This window comes from Thermobia domestica, chromosome 4 (genome assembly GCF_964235325.1).
Source record: "Thermobia domestica chromosome 4, izTheDome1.hap1.1, whole genome shotgun sequence".
In the NCBI taxonomy this organism is placed as follows: domain Eukaryota; kingdom Metazoa; phylum Arthropoda; class Insecta; order Zygentoma; family Lepismatidae; genus Thermobia; species Thermobia domestica.
In genome coordinates this window covers 312,223,344-312,246,784 of record NC_137457.1, presented here as the reverse complement: position 1 = coordinate 312,246,784, position 23,441 = coordinate 312,223,344, and the positions used below count along the sequence as shown (strand labels likewise).

General features: G+C 37.1%; 1 protein-coding gene across 1 annotated transcript in view; it reads left to right on the top strand.

Annotated features, from left to right (window-relative positions):
* Positions 1-2,130: 2,130 nt before the first annotated feature.
* The window catches only part of LOC145684320 (uncharacterized), a 42,259-nt gene continuing 20,948 nt past the window's right edge, over positions 2,131-23,441 (top strand). The window contains exons 1-4 of the mRNA XM_081756511.1: positions 2,131-2,316; positions 10,247-10,402; positions 16,952-17,261; positions 20,288-20,765. Of these exons, the coding sequence (XP_081612637.1) occupies positions 2,179-2,316; positions 10,247-10,402; positions 16,952-17,261; positions 20,288-20,765 (1,082 nt within the window). The 5' untranslated portion in view covers positions 2,131-2,178. The remainder of the gene's footprint in view (positions 2,317-10,246; positions 10,403-16,951; positions 17,262-20,287; positions 20,766-23,441) is intronic.

The window sequence follows — 23,441 nt, the reverse complement described above, 5'->3', positions numbered from 1 at the left end:
AGAATGGTGTGATAGGTCGCTAGCTCTGGGTTTTATTTTTTGTTAGTTTAATTATATATTTATTATTTATTACTTTCTATAATTATTAGTTTCCATATTAATTACTTTTATTAAATTTACTTATTACTTTTAAAAATGTGCAAAATGTTTGGATTATTCCCTTGTACTTGTTTGTTAGAAACTTGAAGCATGTCCTTTTAATATTACGAAAAAGTTAAGTCGTTTACACTACATGAGCGAATGGTGACTTGCTTAGATATTCCATATCTGCTACAATTCATTGAGCGAGACATTATTGAAGACAGTTTCGCCACTGCCAGTGGCGTATTTAGGGGGGTGGCTTCCGGGCTTAAGCCCCCCCCCCCGAAATCTTACTTATTATAGTAAAGTAAATGAAATATCTTGCAGAATTTTCACATTTCCAGGCAAAGCCCCCCCCCCCCAAAAGTTAGCAAAGCCCCTCCCGAAACAAAATCGTAAATACGCCACTGGCCACTGCCGATGTGCTTTGTCTCTTGTAAAACTAGAGCCACCACTGGATGAGGGATACTGGAAATTACGGAGCGGTATTTAGTATTCAGTGGCTGTTTTTGTACAGAGAAAACGTGTGCTATTCACTTACGCTATTTCAATGTAAAGGAGCAATTCCTGAATGATAGAAATTTCCCCTAATTAGAAGATCCCTTATTTATTTGATAGATAAATATACCTCTACTGGCATTTGAAATTTAATATTCTTTTTCTACTACAACTATTATGAGACTGTATACATACAGCTTAAAGTGTGATTCGAGCTTTGGTACAAGAAGAATTTGAAAAGAGATAAACTAAAGCCCGACATTCAAAGAAGATGCTCGAAGGCTTGTTCACAAACGAGATGTCCCTGCTTCTTCACGTGTCCACCGACTTTGAATCTGTGGTCAGCGAGAAAGAGATTCCTTGCATCATCGACACTGGCGAACTTCAATTACACGAAGCATCCTGGATTCCAGAAGAAAAAGGTTGATGTCAATTCTTTAGATCCTCTTTCACCTGCATCTTTCTTCTTGCCACTCATCAGTCACCTAAAAGGATGGGTGCGATCTCCTTAGGAAAACGACAGCATGCAATTTCGAAGAATTAAAAGTGGTGAATTAAAGAACCTTATGGGGTTAAAATATTATTACGGTGCTACCATTTTCTAATACTTTAATTTGTTGGCGAAAAAACATAACAAATATATTTTTAAAAAACAAGGATTTTGTAATAAAAAAATCTGCCACTAAAATTATTATTTTTTTTTATTGTAACATCCACAAAATGAGCAAAATTTGTGTAAAAACAAAAATCAAAAAGTGTTACGTAACAAAGGGGGAGGGGTTCGTCCTTGCATTACGAAGTGTGACAAGGGGGAGGGAGTGGGTGAAAATTGGTCAAAATAGCGTTATGTAATATGTAGACGGACCCTTACGCTAACAACAAAAAACTTGTTTTTAATATTGAGAAACTGCTCTTGGATGTGGGTGTGTGAAAGGAATGTATTATGGCTAGTTTTGCATGTCTATCTTTTTAGTTGACTTCAAATCTCGGTCCGCCTTATTTAGAGTCGTTTTGACTTACGATTAGCGTCATACTAAAGGCTTGACTACTGCAGGAAACATACGTTAGTCGAGCTCTTTAGTATTGCACTAATCACTTGTCGGAACGACTCTGCATAAGTCTCGTTATGTCCGGGATTTCTCCAGATGAAAGGTGGTAACCCTAAATAGAAGCCGGGTCTCCCACGCCAAAGGCGCGTACACTAACCGCTTAGCCACGAAAAAGCTCAATTGAAGATCAGTGTTAGATAGAATAAAAGTAATAAATACTATTTATATAGCAAAGATCAGTCTAGAACAGTATGGAAATAATAATAATAATAATAATAATAATAATAATAATAATAATAATAATAATAATAATAATAATAATAATAATAATAATAATAATAGCAACTAAAGGTCAATCTTAAATAGAATAAAAATAATAAATGCTGTTTTAAGTAGCAATTAAGGTTATTCTTCGCCTCAAATATATGTATCAAATAAAAGGTCATTGTTACGAATAGGCCCTATGCGTATTTCACTTGTTAAGTTGAATAGATTTTCAAGCTTATTTTGGCAACAGTGATGGTGAACAATAACAAAACAAGGATGAGAGATGAACTCGACGGAAAGGGATATTGAAAATTCTTGTAGAATTTGTGGATTTAAGGATTATAGCGGTATTAATATATACAGTCCAGAAGGAGCCGAGTGGAAATTGGAAATTAAAATCCTTCGATATTTGAATATAAAGGTAATATGCATTTGTTTTGTCTTAGTTGTGTGTAGTCACTACTCTGGTACTTACATGTATGTTTTCCGTAAACAAAATTTGTAGTCTTTCATGGTTAGTTATGCTATGTTCTTCATATTAGTTCATATAATTTTCTGTAATTCGTAATTTTTTGGCAGTCATGCACTTTGCATAAAATTGTCTAATATTGACAGAGAGCGAATCCTGCTTTCGTGGAGGCATCGTGATTGTATCAGTATCAAACATATTAGTTGCTTAAACTCTAAACAGTAAAGATTAGTTTTAAATGTAGAGAAATTCAGCATGTATGTTATATTTATTATATTGAAGTAGGGAAGAACCATATTTTCATCTATGTTTCTTATGGTGTTGAGCGCTAGAGTGATTTTTTAAACAAGTCTTCTAATGTCACAAAGACTTCTTATTGAAAACTTCTGCATTTTGCTTTTATGAGAAGTTTTGCTTCGAGTGTGGAAACCAGAGGATAAGACTGCACTTTGTGCTGAACATTCATAGGAACCAATGCTTAAACGAGCCCTGCTGGGTTTCTAACCCCCTTCGTTTGCTCAGCTGTTTTATAAAGTAGCACTGGAGATCTTATATTTGCAAGATTGGGGGAGAGAAAAATACCCAAAATCACCTGTTCTACACGAAGTGCACTCTTACCAAGCGGAGATGATGTAAGGCAAATATCACACATGGTTACGAGGGGTGGAGGGCACATGTGCGGGCGCTAATTAGTAGCAGGGTTGTTGGAATTGCCCCCAGCCCAGAAAAGCGGATTCTTTGAATAACGCTCACAATAACCCCTCAAAAAAAAAAAAATCAAAATATACTTCAAAACGTGGATTGAAATGATAATCTTCGGTGTCTTTTAGTTTCTCCCCCAGTCTTGAACATACAAAATCTCGGCAGACCACAGAAAAATTGAAAAAAAAAAAAAGAAAAAAGTGGAATATTATTTAGTTTCACCCTCCAAATACTAGGTTGTGACCCTGACACACTTTGTAGTGATTATTGTTCGAAATACAGTGTGGACATGTGGGATAAAAACGAGTACATAAAACACGAACCAACTTGTGCTAAGTGACCACTAAGAAGCACGAATGCTACCTAACCGAGTCAGAGCAGAAGCGCAGCAGGGGGAGCCCGAGCGGCACCGAGGGGGTGCATCGGTGTGTAGGAGGCCCGTAAGCGGCGGTAGATGTATGCATAAACGAGCATAATGGAAAAACACTTTATATGGCTTATATGTTGCACAGCTTTGGGGGAGATACTAAATGCCATCCAAAATAAGTATCAAAACTTACTAAATTCGGTTTGGGTAGATGTTCGTCTTCTTTTCTGTAGTTTCAATTCGTTTCGACAAACTGTTAGCCTGTTTAGTAGACCATGCCTTTCACAGAATTTCAACAACTGACACTCCTTATTTTTGTACAATCGATAGAACTCAAACACGATATGTGACGCACCATTTCCACATTGCCTTTCGCATAAATCATAACAAAAGTACATCTCCGCCAAGTAGTCCCTTCCACCTCCACATATAGTGCCGGTTACAACATCAAAAATAACAAACAATAAGTATTTTCTTAACTTCAACCATTCCCCTCACCTGACTTTCACTCACTCTTCCTTACAAACCAAACTAACTTCTCGAATTCAAGTGGGAAATTTTCTCAAAATGGTCCGGCGGCGATACAGCAGTTAACCCAGGTCACGAAGACTGGCCCTTTAATCCTGAATGTACTAGTGTCTACTTTCTAATGCTTCTCGAGATTTCAAAATATAATCGAGTGCAAAATGTGCCCCACGAAACGCGGATAGGTCTCCACGGATTCCCTTTGAGCGACAGAGGAATTCCATAGTTTCATTTCAAATGTGTACAATACACCATGACTGGTATTTTAAGTAGGAATGCGGCTTTAAATTTGCGTACAAAATTTTATTAAAACTAGTGATAACCAATTCCGGAATTGTTACTTTCCGAAATCCGGAAAATAAAATCAGAAAAATTCCAGATTTTTTCCAAAATCCGAAAAGTAAAATTTCCGATTCCGGAAAATAAGTTTTCCGGAATCCAGATTACGGATACTTTTGGCCACCCCTAATTAAAACCTAATTTTGCCCAATAAAACCCACTGGACTGGGTTTTTCATAACCATAATTAGAAGTCACTGTGATTTAAAATAGATTAAACTGTGACAGTCTTATCTAGAAACACATACGTAGTTTCATTATTTATTTGGTCTAGGAATTAATTCGTGCGGTTGGTACGCACACATTGAAGCTGTAGTACAAACACAAAATACATAAATACCTTAAGAAAAATATTGTCCATCGCTAGCCACCACTTTCGCCCATCTGTCAGGCAATGTACGGATTCCGTGGCGAAAGAAGTCCTCATCCTTGGAAGCGATCCAGTCAGAGACCCATGTTTCGATATCTTCTGAAGAAGTAAACCGCTGTCCAATCAAATCGTTGTTCATGCAATCGAACAAGTAGTAGTCCGAAGGAGCAACGTCTGGTGAATACGGCGGGTGGGGTAAAACTTCCCATCCGACATTTTCTAAATAGGTTTTGACCGGTTTTGCGACATGTGGGCGAGCGTTATCATGTTGAACAATAAGTTTATCATGTCTGTTCTCCCATTCTGGTCGTGTTCTGGCCAGAGCTTGCTTCAAACGCATTAATTGTCGTCGATAACGTTCTCCATTCATAGTTTCACCCGGTTGCAGCAGCTCATAGTACACCACACCTTTCATATCCCACCATATGCACAGCATAACCTTTGCACAGTGAATATCTCGTTTTGGTTGTGATGAACCTGGTTCACCTGGTTTCACCCGGGCCTTTTTTCGTTTAGGGTTCCCGTAATGGATCCACTTCTCATCACCCGTAATAATTCGATGCAGAAACCCCTTTCTGCTCTGTCGTTGAAGCAGCAATTCGCAAATGGTTTTTCGTCTTTCAACGTCTCTGTCTTTCAATTCATGTGGAACCCAATGTGACATCTTTTGAATCATTCCCATGGCTTTCAAGCGTTTGGAGACTGTTGTTTGATCAACGCCTAATGCTGCTGCAAGTTGTTCCTGCGTTTGACACGAATCCTGCTCGAGCAATGCTGTCAATTCTTCGTCTTGAAATTTTTTTGGCTGTCCAGCTCGCTCTTGGTCTGCCAAGCCGAAATCACCACTTCTAAACCGTGCAAACCACTTCTGACACGTTCGCTCAGCTAGAGCATGGTCACCATACACTTCCACCAAAATACGATGACTTTCAGTCGCACTTTTCTGCATGTTAAAGTAATGCAGCAGGACACCCCGCAAAAACACTTTATCAGGCACAAATTGCGCCATGTTCACTTAACTACAAACTGGTGTTGTTGACGCTTTAATCCACTGCCCTATACTACGAACGATACGCGATGACAGGGATTTGCAACACATGTGTGGATACATGGAACTGTGGGACGCTCCGTTCGTTGCGCCATCTCTTGTCCACCCGCACGAATTAATTCCTAGACCAAATATGTTAGTTCCTTCATTAGGAAATACACTCTTAATTTCTAATAAACTATTTCTTGTGGGAGGAGTTGCATTTCCGAGTGCGCTTGATGCAGATTGGTTTTAGAAAGCGTCAACCATCGTGTCTACAAATACAGCGTCCGGACACATACCGTAAAAAATAGTGCCAAAACGCGAATCAAGCTGTGCTAGGTAGCCACGAAAAATGCACGAATACTTAACCGAGTGAGGGCAGGCGAAACTAGAGGACCCGCATCGAGGTGCGTCCGTAGGGTTCAGATAATGGGTATACGCGTTAATAGGAATGTTGCGAAATAAATAAATAAACAAAACCTTACATATTTCTTCTGTACATATTAAGAACTTACCTCCCGCTGGAACATTGCCTTCACAAAGCACGAGTTCGTTATGACCTTCTTATGCAGTATTATGTAGTTACAAGTATAAACTTCGAATTACGTTTCGGAACATTATTACGCATGTATGAGGTAAGATTTTCATATGTTTTGATTACGTATACATTTCTCTTGAAAAAAAAAAAAAAAATTAAATAATATTTCTTCCGTAAATTCTACAAATCTGTGTAATTGAACTAGAATAACAGGGTAATTCGAGAGTTTTGATTCCATTGAGTTAGGTCTCGACTTTGAAAAGTGACCGCAACCTGGTCAAACTCGAGGTGAAAGGTTAAGTGGCTCTTTTTATCACAGATTGAAGCGGTATGTTCACTTCCACACAGCTAATGCTATAGTACCTGACACCAAGAATGCATCCGCTTGAATGGGGCCGCAGTTGCTCAGTGGTATAGCGTTCACCTCTGTTTCATACGCATGTTTCATAAGGTCCCTACTTCGATCCCGGGACAAACACAGTGTGCTTGGGTTTTCTCGGAGTTCTTCCGTTTCCTCCCACTTCATTTATTCCACCATTTCATTTATTTCTCATAATCACCGTCTCCTTTCGCCTAGTCGGCATAATCGTGGGACGTAAAGCGAGAAGATTGCATTCACTTGAATCAATTCAGATGGTGCGACCACCAAACGTATCTTTAGCCTTTGTGTCGTCTTCGTCCACTTCCAAGCCACTGCCTCGGCCACCATCATCTCTGCCTGAAAACCTTCAGATTATAAAACGAAGGCGTTGAAGAGAAGCTAAATATAATTTCAAGAATCAAAATCGTTTGAAGAAGCATGATGACAATTTAGGCACCTCCTGCATTGAATCAAGCGGATTCATTCTTGATGTCAGGTATTTTAGCATTAGCTCTATGGGAGTCAAGGTGGCGCCTCACTCTGTGAGGAAAACGAATAAGTTGACCTTTGTTCTCGAGTTTGACCGGGTTCTAGAGGTCGAGATAGAACAAAATCGAATCAGCTCCAACAAATTGCCTTTATTCATATATATATATATATATATATATATATATATATATATATATATATATATATATATATATATATATATATATATATATATATATATATATATTTGAAACAACATCGTCAACATTTCGAAGGTGATTTCTGACACCAAGATAAGACAAAACGTATAGACCAATCTAGGTGCACAAATGCATCCTTTCAGTTATAGACTGTCGAAAAAATGAAATTTAACGGTCCATAGCTCGAAACCTATAGGACCTACCGTAGTCGGGTCAAGACTTTATTTAGGAACTAATATCTGCGCTATCCAAAATTACGTGTTTCAGAAACCTGAGGTAATCACTCAACAATTTTTATAGAGGCAGTTTGGCTACGGGCATATAATTTAGATTACTAACCAGCTGCCTCAGTAAAAAAAATTGTTGCGGAAGTACCGCAAGATTCTAATACTTGGATATTTGGATAGGATGCATACAAGTTCCTAAGTGAAGTCTTGACATGACCTCGATAGGTCTCCTAGTTTTGGAGCTATATATTTTTTTCTATAACTTTGAAAGGAAGCATTTGTACACCCAGAAAGGTATCACAAAAAGTATCGAAATAGTAGTCAACAATACATTAAATATGTTAAACACAGCAAATAAAAGAGTACATTCACAAATTATACGACACCGAAATTTGAAAGCTCTGCTCTAAACTATCAGCCGTAAATTAATCCATTAGTCACTGATACCATTCGTGCCTCTTAAGGTTGCTCCTGTTCTATAATGAAATCAAGTAAAAAAAATAACTAATTTTTATACAATCTACTTAATGTACGGTGTCGGTCACTGAATTGTCGATTATGCTATGTTGTTTTTACCAGTATTTGCGTAGCGTGTTTTGAGGAAAATTAAAAGAATTTTCAGTCAGAGTGACTGGCCAAGGGATTTTAAATCTGAGTGAATTAGGAATCCCTATATACATTTATATTAGTGTATATGGAATTAACCACTTCGTTGTCACTCTACAAAATTGTCTGCTTCTTTCTTTGTAAAAATCGAAACATGTTATATAACCGAACGGTAGTGTTTATTTTGATTTTAGTTTTACGCTTTTGATGACTTAACTTAGATTATGTGTTTGAGATATCGTAGACGTTGTGATTTTTTATGGACATCATTTTTTATTGATTTATGGTTTGGTTGCTGAAGAAGCATGATTAGTCACGCATTGATTGCTTAGAACAGATTTTCTCAACCTGGGGGTCGCGAAGATAAGCGGAGGAGATAAATATAATTAGAATGTAATACAGGAAAATATTTTTAAATATTATTTTGAATTTTATTCTCATAGGCACCCGCATAGCAGAACATGCCGCGATCTGCGATGTGATCGCAGAAAATTTGCTGCGCCTGTGCAGAAAAATTGCCAAAGGAAAAAAAAAATAGCCAAAACAAAAGTATAAAAGCATATCTGCTATTTGTAGATTTCTTAAGTGCACGAACGACTCGCATGAATATAGTGTGAATTGTTTTTTTACGTCGCATACAGCATATTTTTAACAATCACAAGAGTTCCTTCTGCAGAAAATTTTTGCAGAATTCCTGTAGAAAATTGTTGACTTACAAAAGCTCATCGCAGAAAGACAAAAATGTTCTGCCATCGTGATAGGCATATTTTTATTTTTATACATACTGTTAAGAGCAACAAGAAATAGGACTACTAAACATTTTCAACAGGTGCAGAGTTGTTTAAAAATCAATTTAAATGAAAGAGGTACGATATGATGAAACTAATGAGAACTGCATATTAAAATACCAGAAAAATACAAACGCAACAAAACCTGCATATTGGAATACAATTAAAATTGAAAGCTAATTAGATAGCTGAGCATGGTGTGATTTCACTAGTGCAACAATGTCCGATCAATCTTCATAACGCACATTATCAAGTGATTTAAAATACTCAATAACTTTTTTAACAACTGTCCAAGTTTTTGTAACCAAAATTAGATTTTTTTTTTTTAATCATATATCCCTAAATTAAGGGAGTTATGAAGTCTTAAAGTTTTCAAACGACCTCCAATTTGAAACAGTATGACGGATCAGATTCGATATTTGTAATATGAATGAACTGACCAAATTAGGTTTTAATTCATTTGGTTTTATGGAAGTTAGTGTATCCATTATATACAAGAAATAGATTCTGCTGTTATGGAAATAGATGGATATCGTGAGATTTCCACAATACCTACACAAGCTTATTATAAACAAGAAATTATAAGGGGGTCGCTGGGAAGAGGATATGATGAAATGGAGATCGTGATAGGAATTAGGTTGAGAACCACTGGTTTAGAACATCAGATTATAGGGGACAAGTTAACTTTTTATTGTTATTACTGAAAGACAATGTGAGAACATTTGCAAAGGAACTTATTCTGTTGGTAGTATGGTTTGAAACGTTCTTGTTTTTTTTTTTTTTTATTATTATTATTATTTTATTATGTAATCAATTTCCCTTACGTATGTAAGAGAAATTCATTATAAAAGTAATATTTTCTGCTTGTTACTATCTTACAGGGTGTCTATCGGTCACGAAACTCATGAAAAAGTCACGAAATCAGAAAACGGTCATGAAAGTCAAGAAATTTAGCTTTTGAGTCACATTTTTTTTTTTTTTTTTCTGTGTAAATAACAGTCTGTTATAAGTATAGACTGGAAAATTTTGTTCTATAAAACGTTAAAATTCACCACCAAAAATGTCTCTGGTCTGCTTTAGGTGCTACCAAATCGCAAACAAACTTAACTTCTATCGCATGCATGAAAATTCGGCCCAATTTGCTCTTGAGAATGATACTAAATGTTATGGTTTAGGAAGGAAAAGGTCACGAAAAAGTCACGAAATTTGATTTTGGAATTTTAGTAACGACACCCTGTCTTACGATGAAATTAACTAACCGCGAGGATATTATCGTATTAGCGTTAATTTTCCTTTGTAGCTGTGTCATTAGTATAACATCATTCTTATTATTATTTTCAGGTGACTGAAACTGATGTACTTCCACGGAAGGTGTGTTATCCTTGTTGCCACAAGCTTAATTTTGTTCAGGATTTCGTAGAAAGTGCTATTAGAGTACAGGAAGAACTCCGAAAGTTAGTTGAGAAGTCAAAACAAGTCAAGCAATCGTCAGAGGCGGTAAGATTTTTTTAAAGATGTTTATTGCGATAATTTGAAGTAACTTGTAAGCATGTAAAGTGCAATAGAAAATTTTATATTGATATACATTTGTTGTTGTTGTTGTTGTTGTTGTTGTTGTTCTTGTTCTTGTTCTTGTTCTTGTTCTTGTTGTTCTTGTTGTTGTTGATTATTATTATTATTATTATTATTATTATTATTATTATTATTATTATTATTATTATTATTATTATTATTATTATTATTACGAGAAGCATATCAAAAGATGTGGCCGTTTTGTTTTAGCGTGGAACTGGTAATATTGACGAAGCTGCGCGACTAGGAGAGCATATTCTAGTATTCTGTACCCGCAATAGAGGTATAATTAATGTGGAATTCCGTACCTGCGAGTAGCAGTAAAATGAAATGAAATGAAATATCTGTTGTACGTCCCAAGGTTATGCCGGCTAGGCTAAAGGAGACGGTGATGACGAGAAATGAATGAAATGGTGGAATGAAGAAAGTGGGAGGAAACAGGAGAACCCCGAGAAAACCCACGAACAAGGTGTTTGTCCACCACAAAGTTCACTTGGCGCAAGCGTGAACCAAGGTCTCTAAACACCAGAGGTGGACACTCTACCACTGAGCCACCGCGGCCTCGCGAGTAGCAGTAAGTTGAAGTGATTACCGTCATTGAAAATCCCGCCCAATGAGAGGTGAGGTCTATGATCCGATTTCTCAACGCAAGAGGATGGAACGCAGTTGATATGTATTGCCAAACGCTGGCTTATCTGCGACGTGCCGTCCAAAAACCGACGAAGAAGAATGCTATGGTCTGGAATTTTTCTAATTCATGACAAGTGCTGTTGAGACAATTCAAAGCTTCTGATGGATACTTTGTATTCACTCCTTATACAATTCTGACATGTCCCTAGTGAGTTCTTGTTTGTTTTGTTCTTTCATCTGAAAAAATCCTTTACTTCGCAAATTTCAATGATGGTTAAGTTCTCAAGACATCAGTTCTTGAGAACTTAACCATCAGGCTGAGGTCTTAGGCGGCAGATTTGTAAACAGAGCGGTCTATGAAAGCTTGTGTCACTCTTATCAAAAATGCCTGGAGATCTATGGTGATCATGTAGAAACATAGTCAAGGTATGTACTTCTATAGAATCAGCAATAAATTTTTTCTCCTTCACAATAACCTCCTCCTCTTCTTATTCTTCTTGTTTCTCACCTCAATTATAGGTTGTGGACAACGTGGAAATTTTGAAACTTTTCTCTCCCGTGGGAGAGCTGTTTTATACTCTGATAAGGTCTCTTCTTGGTAATTGCATCTGGATATTCTATTTTTGGTCTTCCTCTTCCTGATTTTCCTTCTGCCTTTCCATCTATCAACACGGTGATCCAATTGCAGTGCCGAATGAGATGACCAAGCATGATGTTTCTTCTTTTTCCTATTATCTTCATAATCTGTGATCCTTCATTTGCTTCTTTTAGTACGTCTTCATTCTTTTTTCCTTTCGGACCATGATATGCGCCAACACCACATTTCAAGTGCTTCCAACTGGGATATTTAAGCTTTTCACGATATCCACGTCTCTGATCCGTAAAGCGCCACGCTCCATACCAGGATCTTAATGAAGCGTGTTCGAACGTCCAACGACACATTTCTTGATGTTAGCAATCCTTTTTTCCTATTGAATACTTGTTTAGCCAGCGCTGTTCTGGAACTTACTCGTTTTCACTTCTTTGACGTGCTTCTTGTATTATTGTTTATTGTAAACAATCGAAATGAATATAAATGAAGTGAAGATTTTAACGAATTACCTGCCTACTTGTGTTCCTATCTCAATTATTACGTCCAATATTTCAAATACTTCATTCAGGCACTCCATTTCAAGAACAAATTAAATTAATTTATTACAATAAGCTTTTCACATGTGTGTAGTTGTATCAACATTGTGTAGGAATTATAAGAATGATTAATGGACAAATTATATCAATACTTGGTGGTAAAATACAATCCCTGACTAAGGCCTGTGTTTCTCCTAAAGAGTGCACTCAGAATATTGGATATAACAATTAACATAAAGACACAAATAGGTGAGTACGTCGTTCCTTTATATAATGTGTTTCGTACGATCAATGAGTGGTGAAAATGAAGATTGTTACCTTGCATGTACGTTGATATTAACTTTGACCAAATTTTCAACCACTTTCCTTACGGTCGTCTTCCTCAGGATAGATTAAGATTAGGAATTAGATTTCTGGGCTCTCGGCATCTAAAGCCATTTAGCCCGTCACATGTATGAGGGATGACGTCCCTCGGCGAGTACCCTATCCAATGAAAGGGAAGGAAGGAAGCGGGATGGGACCATTATACCATCCCGCCATTGGCCTGCTGTGAATGAGGGGAAATCCAGGAAAAACCTCACTCAAGATAGCTGGCCTGAAAAAAGCTGTTACACTTTTTCGACCGAGTGTTCCCATCGGGAATCGAACCCGGGACCGCTCGGCGCCAATTCCTCAGGATAGAAAAAATGAAATGAAATCTTTGAGTTTTACGTCCCACGGTTATGCCGGTTAGGCTAAAGGAGACGGTGATGATGACTGATGAATGAAATTGTGGAATGAAGAAAGTGGGAGGAAACGGGAGAACCCCGAGAAAACCCACGCACACGGTGTTTGTCCACCACAAAGTTCACTTGGCGGGGGCTGGGATCGAATCCGGGACCCCAAGCACCAGAGGTGAACGCTCTACCACTGAGCCATCGCGGCCCCTCAGGATAGAATCTTCTATTCGAGGAGAGAATGGGTGGCCCCGCGTAGCGTAGTCGCTAGCGCGCTCGCCTTCGGTGCGAGTGGTCCCGGGTTCGATTCCCGGCGGGAAAACGATCGAAAGTGTAAAAAACTTTTTCAGGTCAGTCATTCCTCATTCTCCAGGCAAATGCCAGGATGGTACCTAACATACAGGTCCCAGGCCACTTCCTTTTTTCCCTTTCCCCTGATAGTGTGCTCGCCGAGGAACGTTCTCCGTCACATAGCTGCCAAAAGCATAGAAATCTAAATCCTAAATCCTTCGAGGAGAGTATGGGTCCTTATATTTGCCTCTTCTTTTTGCTTGTAAAACTAATTAATATTTAAGTGTATGTGAATACACTAAATCAAAGTATAACTACCCATCGTGAATATTCTGGTTCTTTTAGTTAATGCCGTTACCAGATAATCTGTTATTGAAGTTTTGTACACAAAAGCATTGAACGTCTTTTACACTTAAACGTCCCTAAATTAGTACTTCGAGGATTTCCTGATGTTGTTTAAAATTAAATGATTCTATGCGTATACAAGCTCGAAGAAGTTTTTTTTTCTTCGTGATTCCAGTTTCATGAAAGAATTTAAGTCAGATAGATATGACCCAAAGTTAAAACTCCAAGACTAATCTGCTGTGGTAAATGTATAACCAGGGTGTCTACTGGTCATGAAAGTCATGAAAGTCATGAAAAAGTAATATATTTTGCTTAGTGGTCATGAAAGCCATGAAAAAGTCCTTTATTTACCCAACTGGTCATGAAAATCTGAAATCTCAGAGTATAGTTTTATACTTCATACTTTTGTACCTCATACTGCATGTACTGAAACAGTTGTGTCACGTCAGTAATTGTGAGAATTTCCCCCACCAGTTAGTGCTGGCTAACTGGTACTTTACTGTCTTCCTAGCTGCTCCCCATTTCATCTTCTAGTCTCTGTAATATAGTAACAACTTTTTACTGTCCAACTTTCTGACCTGCTATTTCTTTACTTCTAAGAAATGTAAATTGTGTATTTTTGGACCTTTAGACTTATGCAAATAATATTATTCGTTTGAATTTGCAGATTTTAAATTTGATAATCTATTTTTTTAAAACGAATTTCTTTTATAATTTGTTTTATCTTTGGCAGTTCTCTGAGTGCTTAATTTCAGACAAATTTCTGCTAGATGGATAATTATACTCAGAATTAAAATTTCAAATACAGTATAGAGTGATTCACTGGTAAGAGCAGGCCCGTATTTAGGTAAGTGCTATTCTGTGCTCGAGCACAAGGCGGCAGAATTTTATATTCTTTCTTTAAGATTCACAATAAGTGATATTTAAGACTAGCAACCCGCATAGTTCCGTGCAAGCACGAGAAAATATGTTAATCTTTTTTTAATTCGCTCTAATTACAGTAGTTACTAATTAGCTATCTTATCTGAAAAAGTCATCCTCTCCTACCCCCACCCCAAGGGGTGACGATGAACTTGAACATCATGAAAACTGATATCGTTAAACTCAGAGACCTCGAAAACTATGAATTTAACACTAATATCGGTCGTTTTTGATTACTTTTAAAATCTCGCCCCCCTCCCAACCTCACTCCTAGAGAGTGGAGTATGACCTTGAAGTTGAATTTAATTAAAATGTCACTAATTATCTCAGCGACCCCTAAAATTATGAATACTTTGGAAAGAGCTTAAAAGTATACGACTCGCTTAAAAGTATATGAAAGTATCCAGACTCTATGTAAACTAATTTCGAATATGACACGATGGAAAAGAATTGTATATTTACGTAATCAGTCTTTTCTTGTAAACGAAAATTATAAATTTAAAATTCAGAGTACATAGAATGCAGATAAAAAACCTAGCTGAATGTAACGGGACTGTTCACAAGATTTTTTTAAATCTATAGAACCTGGTAAGCCTTAAACCCATACTTGAACCGCAATTAAAAATTTGTTTACTGCCTTTTAAATTGCTCTTGCATTTTAAAATTAGTTGTCAGCTAATCGACATTATGTACATTAGACAAATAAGAACATAATGTGATCTTCATCTTAACCGATACACCACTGATGGTAGGGGTTTATTATTACTAATGGTAAATTTTTATCGCCATGGTCATGAAAATTTGAACAAAAAGGTCATGAAAAGTCATGAAAAAGTCATGAATTTACTTTCTGGTATAACAGTAGACACCCTGATAACGTAGTCCCACTGTTTGTCAAGATATCCATGATCTAAATTTAACCCTGGTTGTTTAGTCCTGATGTAAATTGATTCTGTTATTCATTCAAGATAAGACGATAGTTTTTAAGGACTGTGATATACTTAACGGTATGTTTTGAATCATATAAATGCTTAAATGGTTCTTCCTCTTCGTCATGCCTAAGTATCTTTAAACACAAACACACGTCACCTCACAAATCCCTAAATGGACTTTCCGCTTACAAAATAATTTCTAAATTCCATTAGATTTGTTTCTAAATTTTCGGGTGCCTTGGAAGCAATTAACTGAACGCCATGTTTCAATGTTCATTCTGCAATGACAAATACTCAACGGTTATTCTCCAACGACAAATAACATTGAATTATTATTTCTACTGTACGTGAACAATGTCATATGCCGTCATGTACCATTACAATTACACACTCTTTTCATTACATTATATCGTAGTTACGGTCAACGAACAGTTTCAGTTAATCAGCCTTAATTCCATTAATTTAGTACTAATGTGCCAGACATTTTCCTTATTTCATATATTATTAACTAACTAACTCTATGACTGATCGAATCCGAAGGTTCAGTGCCACGTTCACAAAACTTCTCCATTGACTTCTGTCCTTAGCCAAATGGATCCAGTTTCTACTTTGTATTTCTATTTCTGCGAGATCCATCTTAATATTTTCCTCCCATGTGCACCTAGGTTTGGTCTTTTTCTAGTTGAACTTCCAGTTAAAACTTTGAAAGCATTCCTACTTTTTTCCACTCTGGCTACATGACCTGCTTACCTGAGCCTTCTAGACTTGATAACCCCCTCCTCCTCCCGAAGTTTCCGCCATCATCCATTTCCGTTCCTCTTGGGTCTGAATATTCGTCTTAAGATTTTGTCCTTAAATACTTCCAGTCTACGTTCTTCCCTCAGAGTAAGCGACCATGTTTCGCAACCATAGGCATGATTATCGTTTAATATATTTTAAGCTTCAAATTCCTCGACAAAATTTGCGACGACAAAAGATTTTGAACTGAATAATAACACGAATTCCCTGCTTTTAGTCGACATTCAATTTCTTCGTGAGTATGGTTTTAATCTGTTAATATTGATCCTAGATTATAATTACATGGGCGCATGGGGGAATATTCAGAATTAACAAAAAATTGGTAACTTACCAATGAATCCTCCCTTGAAAAATTTAAAGATTTTGACGTTTCGAAACTCTCAAGAAACCAGCTGAGAGTTCCGAAACGTCAAAATCTTTAAATTTTTCAAGGGAGGAATCATTGGTAAGTAGCCAATTTTTTGTTAATATTGATCCTAGATATTTGAAAGTATTCATTTTGTCGAAAGTATTATTTGATATTTTTAACGCATCCACAATTTGCACCCCTGCAAGCATTTAATAAGACCTCTACATTTCTTTCTATTGTTCTCGTTTCATCCCATAATAATAATAATAATATCATGTGACGAATATAAATAGTTTAGCTGCTGACGTTTTCATTAAACTTTTACTAATCAATCACTCAGTCATTATTATAATTTTAATTATAGGTGAATGAGAGCACATATGAAAACAGTAATTCCCAGAAGTGTGAGAGCACCAATGAGTCGGAGTCCGTTGAAGAAGGCGGGAAATCTCAAATTGAAGATGTAACCATAAAAACTGAAACGGAGATTATCGACTTCCCAGTCGAAGTGAGTATTAATATAGAATCAGGGGAGGAAGATGAGAATGCTGGAAGTGAGGATGCAGGTTCTGGCAGTGAAGATGCCAACGATGAGGCTGAAGAGGTTGACCTCCATTTAAACAACGAAAATACTCCACTTGAGGTCAGGAAGAGGAACTGTGATTCAACGTCGGGTAAGTTTTTCTATCAGGTCCTTCTTCTCAGGTGAGAATTTAATTTTTTTTTATTGGTTTAAAGCACCTTTCTTTTCCTACAGCATAAATTTATATGGTCAATATATTTTAATTACGGGCGTGCTCCGATGTGTTACAGCATTGGTTTTTGGCGTTGTTATGTTTACGAGGTTGAAGGGAATCATGGGAGCAGAATTGTTGGAATTTTCCTCAGCCCAAAAATCCCCAGTGTTTTTCGTTGTTATACGAGTGGGAGTCCGAAAATAAATTTTCCCCAGGCGACTGTGGACAGAGGTGGGGGTGCAAGACCAAAAATAGCATGTGACAGTAAAGATCAGACGTACGTTTATTATTCCACATATGTACCACCCCCATAGCAGAACATGCCGTGATCTGCGATATGATCGCAGAAAATCTGCCGCGTCTGTGCAGAAAAATTGCCAGAGGAAAAATAAATAGCCAACAGAAAAGCATAAAAACATGCCTGCTATGTGTAGGTGTCTTCTTGAATGCACGGACGACTCGCATAAATATAGTTTGAACTGTTTTTTTTACGTCGCGTAAAGTGTATTTGTAATAATCACAAGTGTTTCTTCTGCAGAAAATTTTCGTGGAATTCCTGCAGAAAATTTTTGACTTACAAAAGCTCATCGCAGAAAGACAAAGAAAGTTCTGCCATCGGGTGCACCACGTACATTGTTATCATACCGGTCCCTTCCTTCGGAAACCCTTCCAGGAAAAATTCGGGGCTCCTCATACGGAAGAAGCGTCGAACAGCTTCTGAGATTTCAGCATTGCTTCCAAAGCGCCTGCCGCCGAGAATCTTCTTCAAAGCCGGAAACAGATGGAAGTCACTGGCTGGGAGATCATGACTGTGTGGCGGATGAGCAAGGCTCTCCCAGCCAAGAGACACCATCTCCGCACTAATTGTTTCGACATCACAACAGGCCCTTAGACTTCTACGAGGCGATTATGGATTTCTGCTCCCGATACGGCACGTGCTCATTCATAGCGGACAATCAATCGCACTTCCTCCTCTGACCACGACGTCAAAACGCGCTTTCTCTCCATAGCTATCACGCTTAGACTAAGAGACTCGTTTCCGCTTTGCGCAGGCGCTGCGGTGGCACAATCTGCAGGATCGCGGGCGAACAATACCCACTTGTGGAGAGGGTGAACATATTTTCGGACTCCCCCTCGTAAAACTGATATAAAGAGAACGATAAAAAATTGAGTCTCCAATTAAACGCGCCAACATGACATACAGTATATTGCTGGACGGAGTTTCATTACGTGAGGGTGTACGCGAAACTACTTCCAACGACATGTATGTTCACAATGACCGTTAAAAGGTCAAGAAAAATAAAAATGAATCACCCCTGCTCACACCAAGTGAACTTTGTAGCGGACAGACACCGTGTACGTGGGTTTCCTCGGGGTTCTCCTGTTTCCTCCCACTTTTTTCATTCCGCCATTTCATTCATTTCTATCATCACGGTGGGGGGCGCGGTGGCTCAGTGGTAGAGCGTTCACCTCTGGTGCTTGGGGTTCCGGGTTCGATCCCAGCCCCCGCCAAGTGAACTTTGTGGTGGACAAACACCGTGCTCGTGGGTTTTCTCGGGGTTCTCCCGTTTCCTCCCACTTTCTTCATTCCACCATTTCACTCATCTCTCATCATCACCGTCTCCTTTAGCCTAACCGGCATAACCGTGGGACGTAAAACTCAAAGATTTCATTTTTTTCTATCATCACGGTCTTCTTTAGCCTAGCCGGCATAATCGTCATACGTAAAACTCAAAGATTTCATTTCATTTCATTTTCTTAAAACGAGCTACGAAAAATGCTTCAACGTATACCAAGAGTTAGGGGAAGGCTGTTATATTGTACAGAAGAGTCAGGGAATTTTCCTTTTTTTACTTTGTTTCTTCATTAATTAGTCTTCATATTGAAAACAGAATATGCAGCGCGAAGTTGGTTTGAACATTTAACCATGGAATTAACGCATATTTGTGATAATTGGTTTTTAACCGGTTCTTAGCTTCTGTAGTCATAGTGTCATGTTGTGTTCACGGTTTTAATACAAGTGAGTGATTCAGGTCACATCTAGCTAATTATTCCCAAGCGTTTCGGTTAGATAGATCTAATTGGTTCTTGGCTTCAAAAAGAAAACTATCTATTTAGCTAGATTTGTTGGTTGTAAATAATCAAAAAGAAATAGGCTAAATTAGTGTTCAGAATGCCAATATATTCAAGGTGTCCATGGGATATAATTATCGTATGGTACTGTTGTTATATTCCAACTGCAAAAAGTTAGACTCATAGTAAGTATTTTCAGTAAGAAAGTAAGTCCACAAGAGCTTTGAACGGCTATAGAAAGGGGGAGGATGTGATTGATTTCTTTCTTTTAACGTAACTATAAATGATAGTGTCGCAGGTGAGAGGAAATTTACTTACTTACTACTTTTTAAATAACATTATTATTTAATTTTAACAAAAACTCCTTCGTGGCTAAGCGGTTAGCATGCGCGCCTTTGGCGTGAGAGACCCGGGTTCGATTCCTGGCGGGAACTCACGTGGTTCGGATTCCACGTTAATCAGAAGATCCATGTCTCATATAGCCTCGCTGCTGAAAGGGACGTTAAACTCATAATCAACTCAATTAATTTTAATAACTGTATGTTAAAACTATTTTGTTTATTACAAACTAAATACAACTATTATTTAAAAAGTAACTCATACCAAAACAGTATGATACGTAATCAAATGCAGTTGAGTTCGTTCGTCTAGTCGATGTCTTAACTTGGATTTTGGGGAATTGTTATTCTGGCAACACTGTAATTTTTATGATGGCAACACTGAAGATTCTTCATGTTTATATTTTCTGTTGTAGAATAACATTATCTATGATTGTAGTAAGTTACATTTCATTATCTCCTTTCACTTATAAAAAAACAAGCAAAAGAAAAATGGTAAATTTTGTATTATTTTTTGTTAGTCATGCTCTTAATCAGAAATCTACTTTTCAGGTCGTTCAGAAGTTCGTCAGAAGAAGAGTGTGAAACTTTCAAAGAAGAATAAAAGTAGTAAACGTAAGGCCACAAGAGAAAAACGGTTGAGAAGTGTAAAGAAAGAAGAGACTGGTGATAGTGATGAATTAATAAGTGGATATCGTAGCAACGATGCTGAGAAAGAAGAGGAAGAGGGAGAATCGTCGGATGAAGCAGAAACAAATGAACCGGAACACGCGTATTCCCATGAGAGAGAGAGTGACAGTGACGGTGAGGAACAGGACTCTGACGGGAACGATGAAGTGGTGAACAATGTAGGAATTAAGTGTGATATCTGCCATCTTATCTCTACCTCCAAAGAACAATTTGATAGTCATTATGCATCATCCCATGACAAGGGACCAGTGTATCAGTGCTGCTTCTGCAATAAAACGTATTCGAAATATTCGACTTTTCGATCGCATAGAAATCGACATATCCATGAGAGAAGATATAAGTAAGTATGAATTCTAGAGTATTTACTGAATAATTTAAGTTGACGCATATTTGTGATAATTGGTTTTTAAAAAATCAACTTATTCCTTTATTTACTGTGTCGGAGTTTAATGTACCAAGAGCAGATTTTCTCAAGCTGTCGTCCTCGTGGTCTTCTTAGATTGAAAATTAGTCAGAAGAAAAGAAAACAGGGTGTCTTTCGCTCAGGAAATCAGAAAATGGTCATGAGAAGTCAAGAAATTTAGCTTTTTGGTCACGATTTTTTTTATCTGTACAAATATAAATAGAGACTGGAAAATTTTGTTCTATAAAACATCAAAATTCACTGCTAAAATTGTTTATGGTCGGCTTTAGACGCTACCAAATCGCAAGTAAAGCATGTTTCTATGGTATACATGAAAATTCGGCCTAATTCACACCCAAATTCGCTCTTGAGATTGTACTTCAGCTGGCATCATTGAGCAAATCGGATCGCATCGCGGAAACCACCTATGCTTCTAACCAGTTTAGTCAACTGTGAGAAGACACCAAATATTGATCGCTCCGGAGAACAGCCTTTGAATTTTTAAATGTTATGAATTTTTTTGGGTTTAGTAAAGAAAAGGGTCACGAAATTTCATTTTGGAATTTTAGTAAACACCCTGAAGGAGGGAAAATAAAAGTAAAAAGATACGAAATCTTTGAGTTTAATGTCGCACATTTATGCCCTTTAGTTAAAGGGAGACGGATTGTTAAGGCAGGTGAATTAATGATGGAAAAAGTAGCGTATGATAAGGTGGGAGAGAACAGGAGTATCCCGGGAAAACCCACGGAGGCAATGTTGTCGACTACCAGCTTACATGGTCGGGGATAGAACTAGCACCTCCACGCAACAAAGATAAGCTGTCTACCACTGAACCACCGTGCTCCCCTGAAGTAAAATTAAAATTCAAATAAATTTCTTATCAAACACTCAAATTGAGGATCTCAAACAGTTCTAGATTATATAACGTAATAGGGAGAAGATTATACAAATTCTAATAGTTTTCATAGATGTATTATTGTAAAAAATATTGGTGCACGATGGTTTAGTGGAAGAGTTCTCACTTCTAGTGTATGGGGTCCGTGGTTCAACCCCAGCTCCCGCCAAGTAGGTTGTGTTGAACGAACACCGTGTACGTGTTTTCCGTTGGGGTTGTTCCTTTTCCTCCCACTTCCTTCATTTGTGCCATTATTATTCATTTCATTAACATCATCTCCCTTAGCCTTGGTGCATAATCGTAGGATCTTAAATTAAATACAGGGTGATTATAATTGAAGTCCCACTTTCAAATTGCTAGATATATATATATATATATATATATATATATATATATATATAACACTGGTCAGAATAACTTTAAATTTGAACTGAATTTACTTGAAAAAGGGGGAAACGGTATGGCATAAGAAAAACAAAAGTTTCCAAAGTGTATCAGTATATGGCGCTGTAAAACTTACTTTTGTTCTAGAATTTCTTGCTCGCATAGAAGTGCTTAATGAATGACCATGAAACATTTTGTGGACAGACGAAGCCCATTTCCATCTTCAGGATAATTAAAAACCGATTTTTTCTCATCCAATGTGGTACGACCGTGCCGTGGTGGATAAGCTTTCCACTAAAAGTGCCACAACTCTTAAATGACTTGGAAGTCATTTTTTCTCTGTGACATAACCGAAACAATCATGCACATTGAACAGTACAGTTGGTTTAAAGTGCAACTCATGCCAAAGCCATCGTATTTTGATTCAAAATGTCACTTGTAGCTGAATCCACTTTCATTATGCCGCTTATAGCACCATTTATTGATACACTTTGGAACTTTTGTTTCCTTATGCCGTACCGTTTCCCCCTTGTTCAAGTATATTCAGTTCTAATTTGAAGTCATTTTGACCAGTGGTTCTCTTTTTACAGCATTTTGAAAGTGAGATTTCAATTATAATCACCCTGTATATGTAATATTCTTGATAACCTTCAATTATTTTTAAAGAAACTATTATGTATTTTCTTCTGTTAATGGTGGTATAAAAGTAAAGACATTTTTAATTTAACTAAAGTACTAACCTATTTGTGTTCTTTAATATATAATTTTATTATTATTATTTTCAATATTTCGGTCTCGTATACGAGTAACCTTTAACTAGGATTAATGAGACTTAATACATGTTGTATATTTGAAATCTTCAGATGCTTATTGTTTTAGTATCAGTGGATATTTCAAACTTATATACAAAGTAACGCATTTTTAGCGTCAAGAATATCCCTTTCTATGTAAAAGATAATCCAAATAATAGACTCCCCCGCAGGTGATAATGCGTAGAGTGCACTTCCATATACTTTACCTATTGAATCTTATTTGTATGGTATAACAACTCAGAGCTATGCAGAAGAGTTATTATTACCTTCACTAATCTTGATGTGATTTTCCGTCTTCTTAAAACCAGCAATATGGATTCTGACTGTAGTTCATTGTTGCCAACTTTTGTTTCCAAACTTGTAGTAATCCATGATTATGGAGTTCCACATAATTATACAAAACATGTAAACATAAATTTTGGAGTAAAATAATAATAATGATAATAATAATAATAATATAAATTTGCTTTGGAACAAAACATCAATGGGGTGGTTTGTAGAACATTCTAACTAATAAAAATC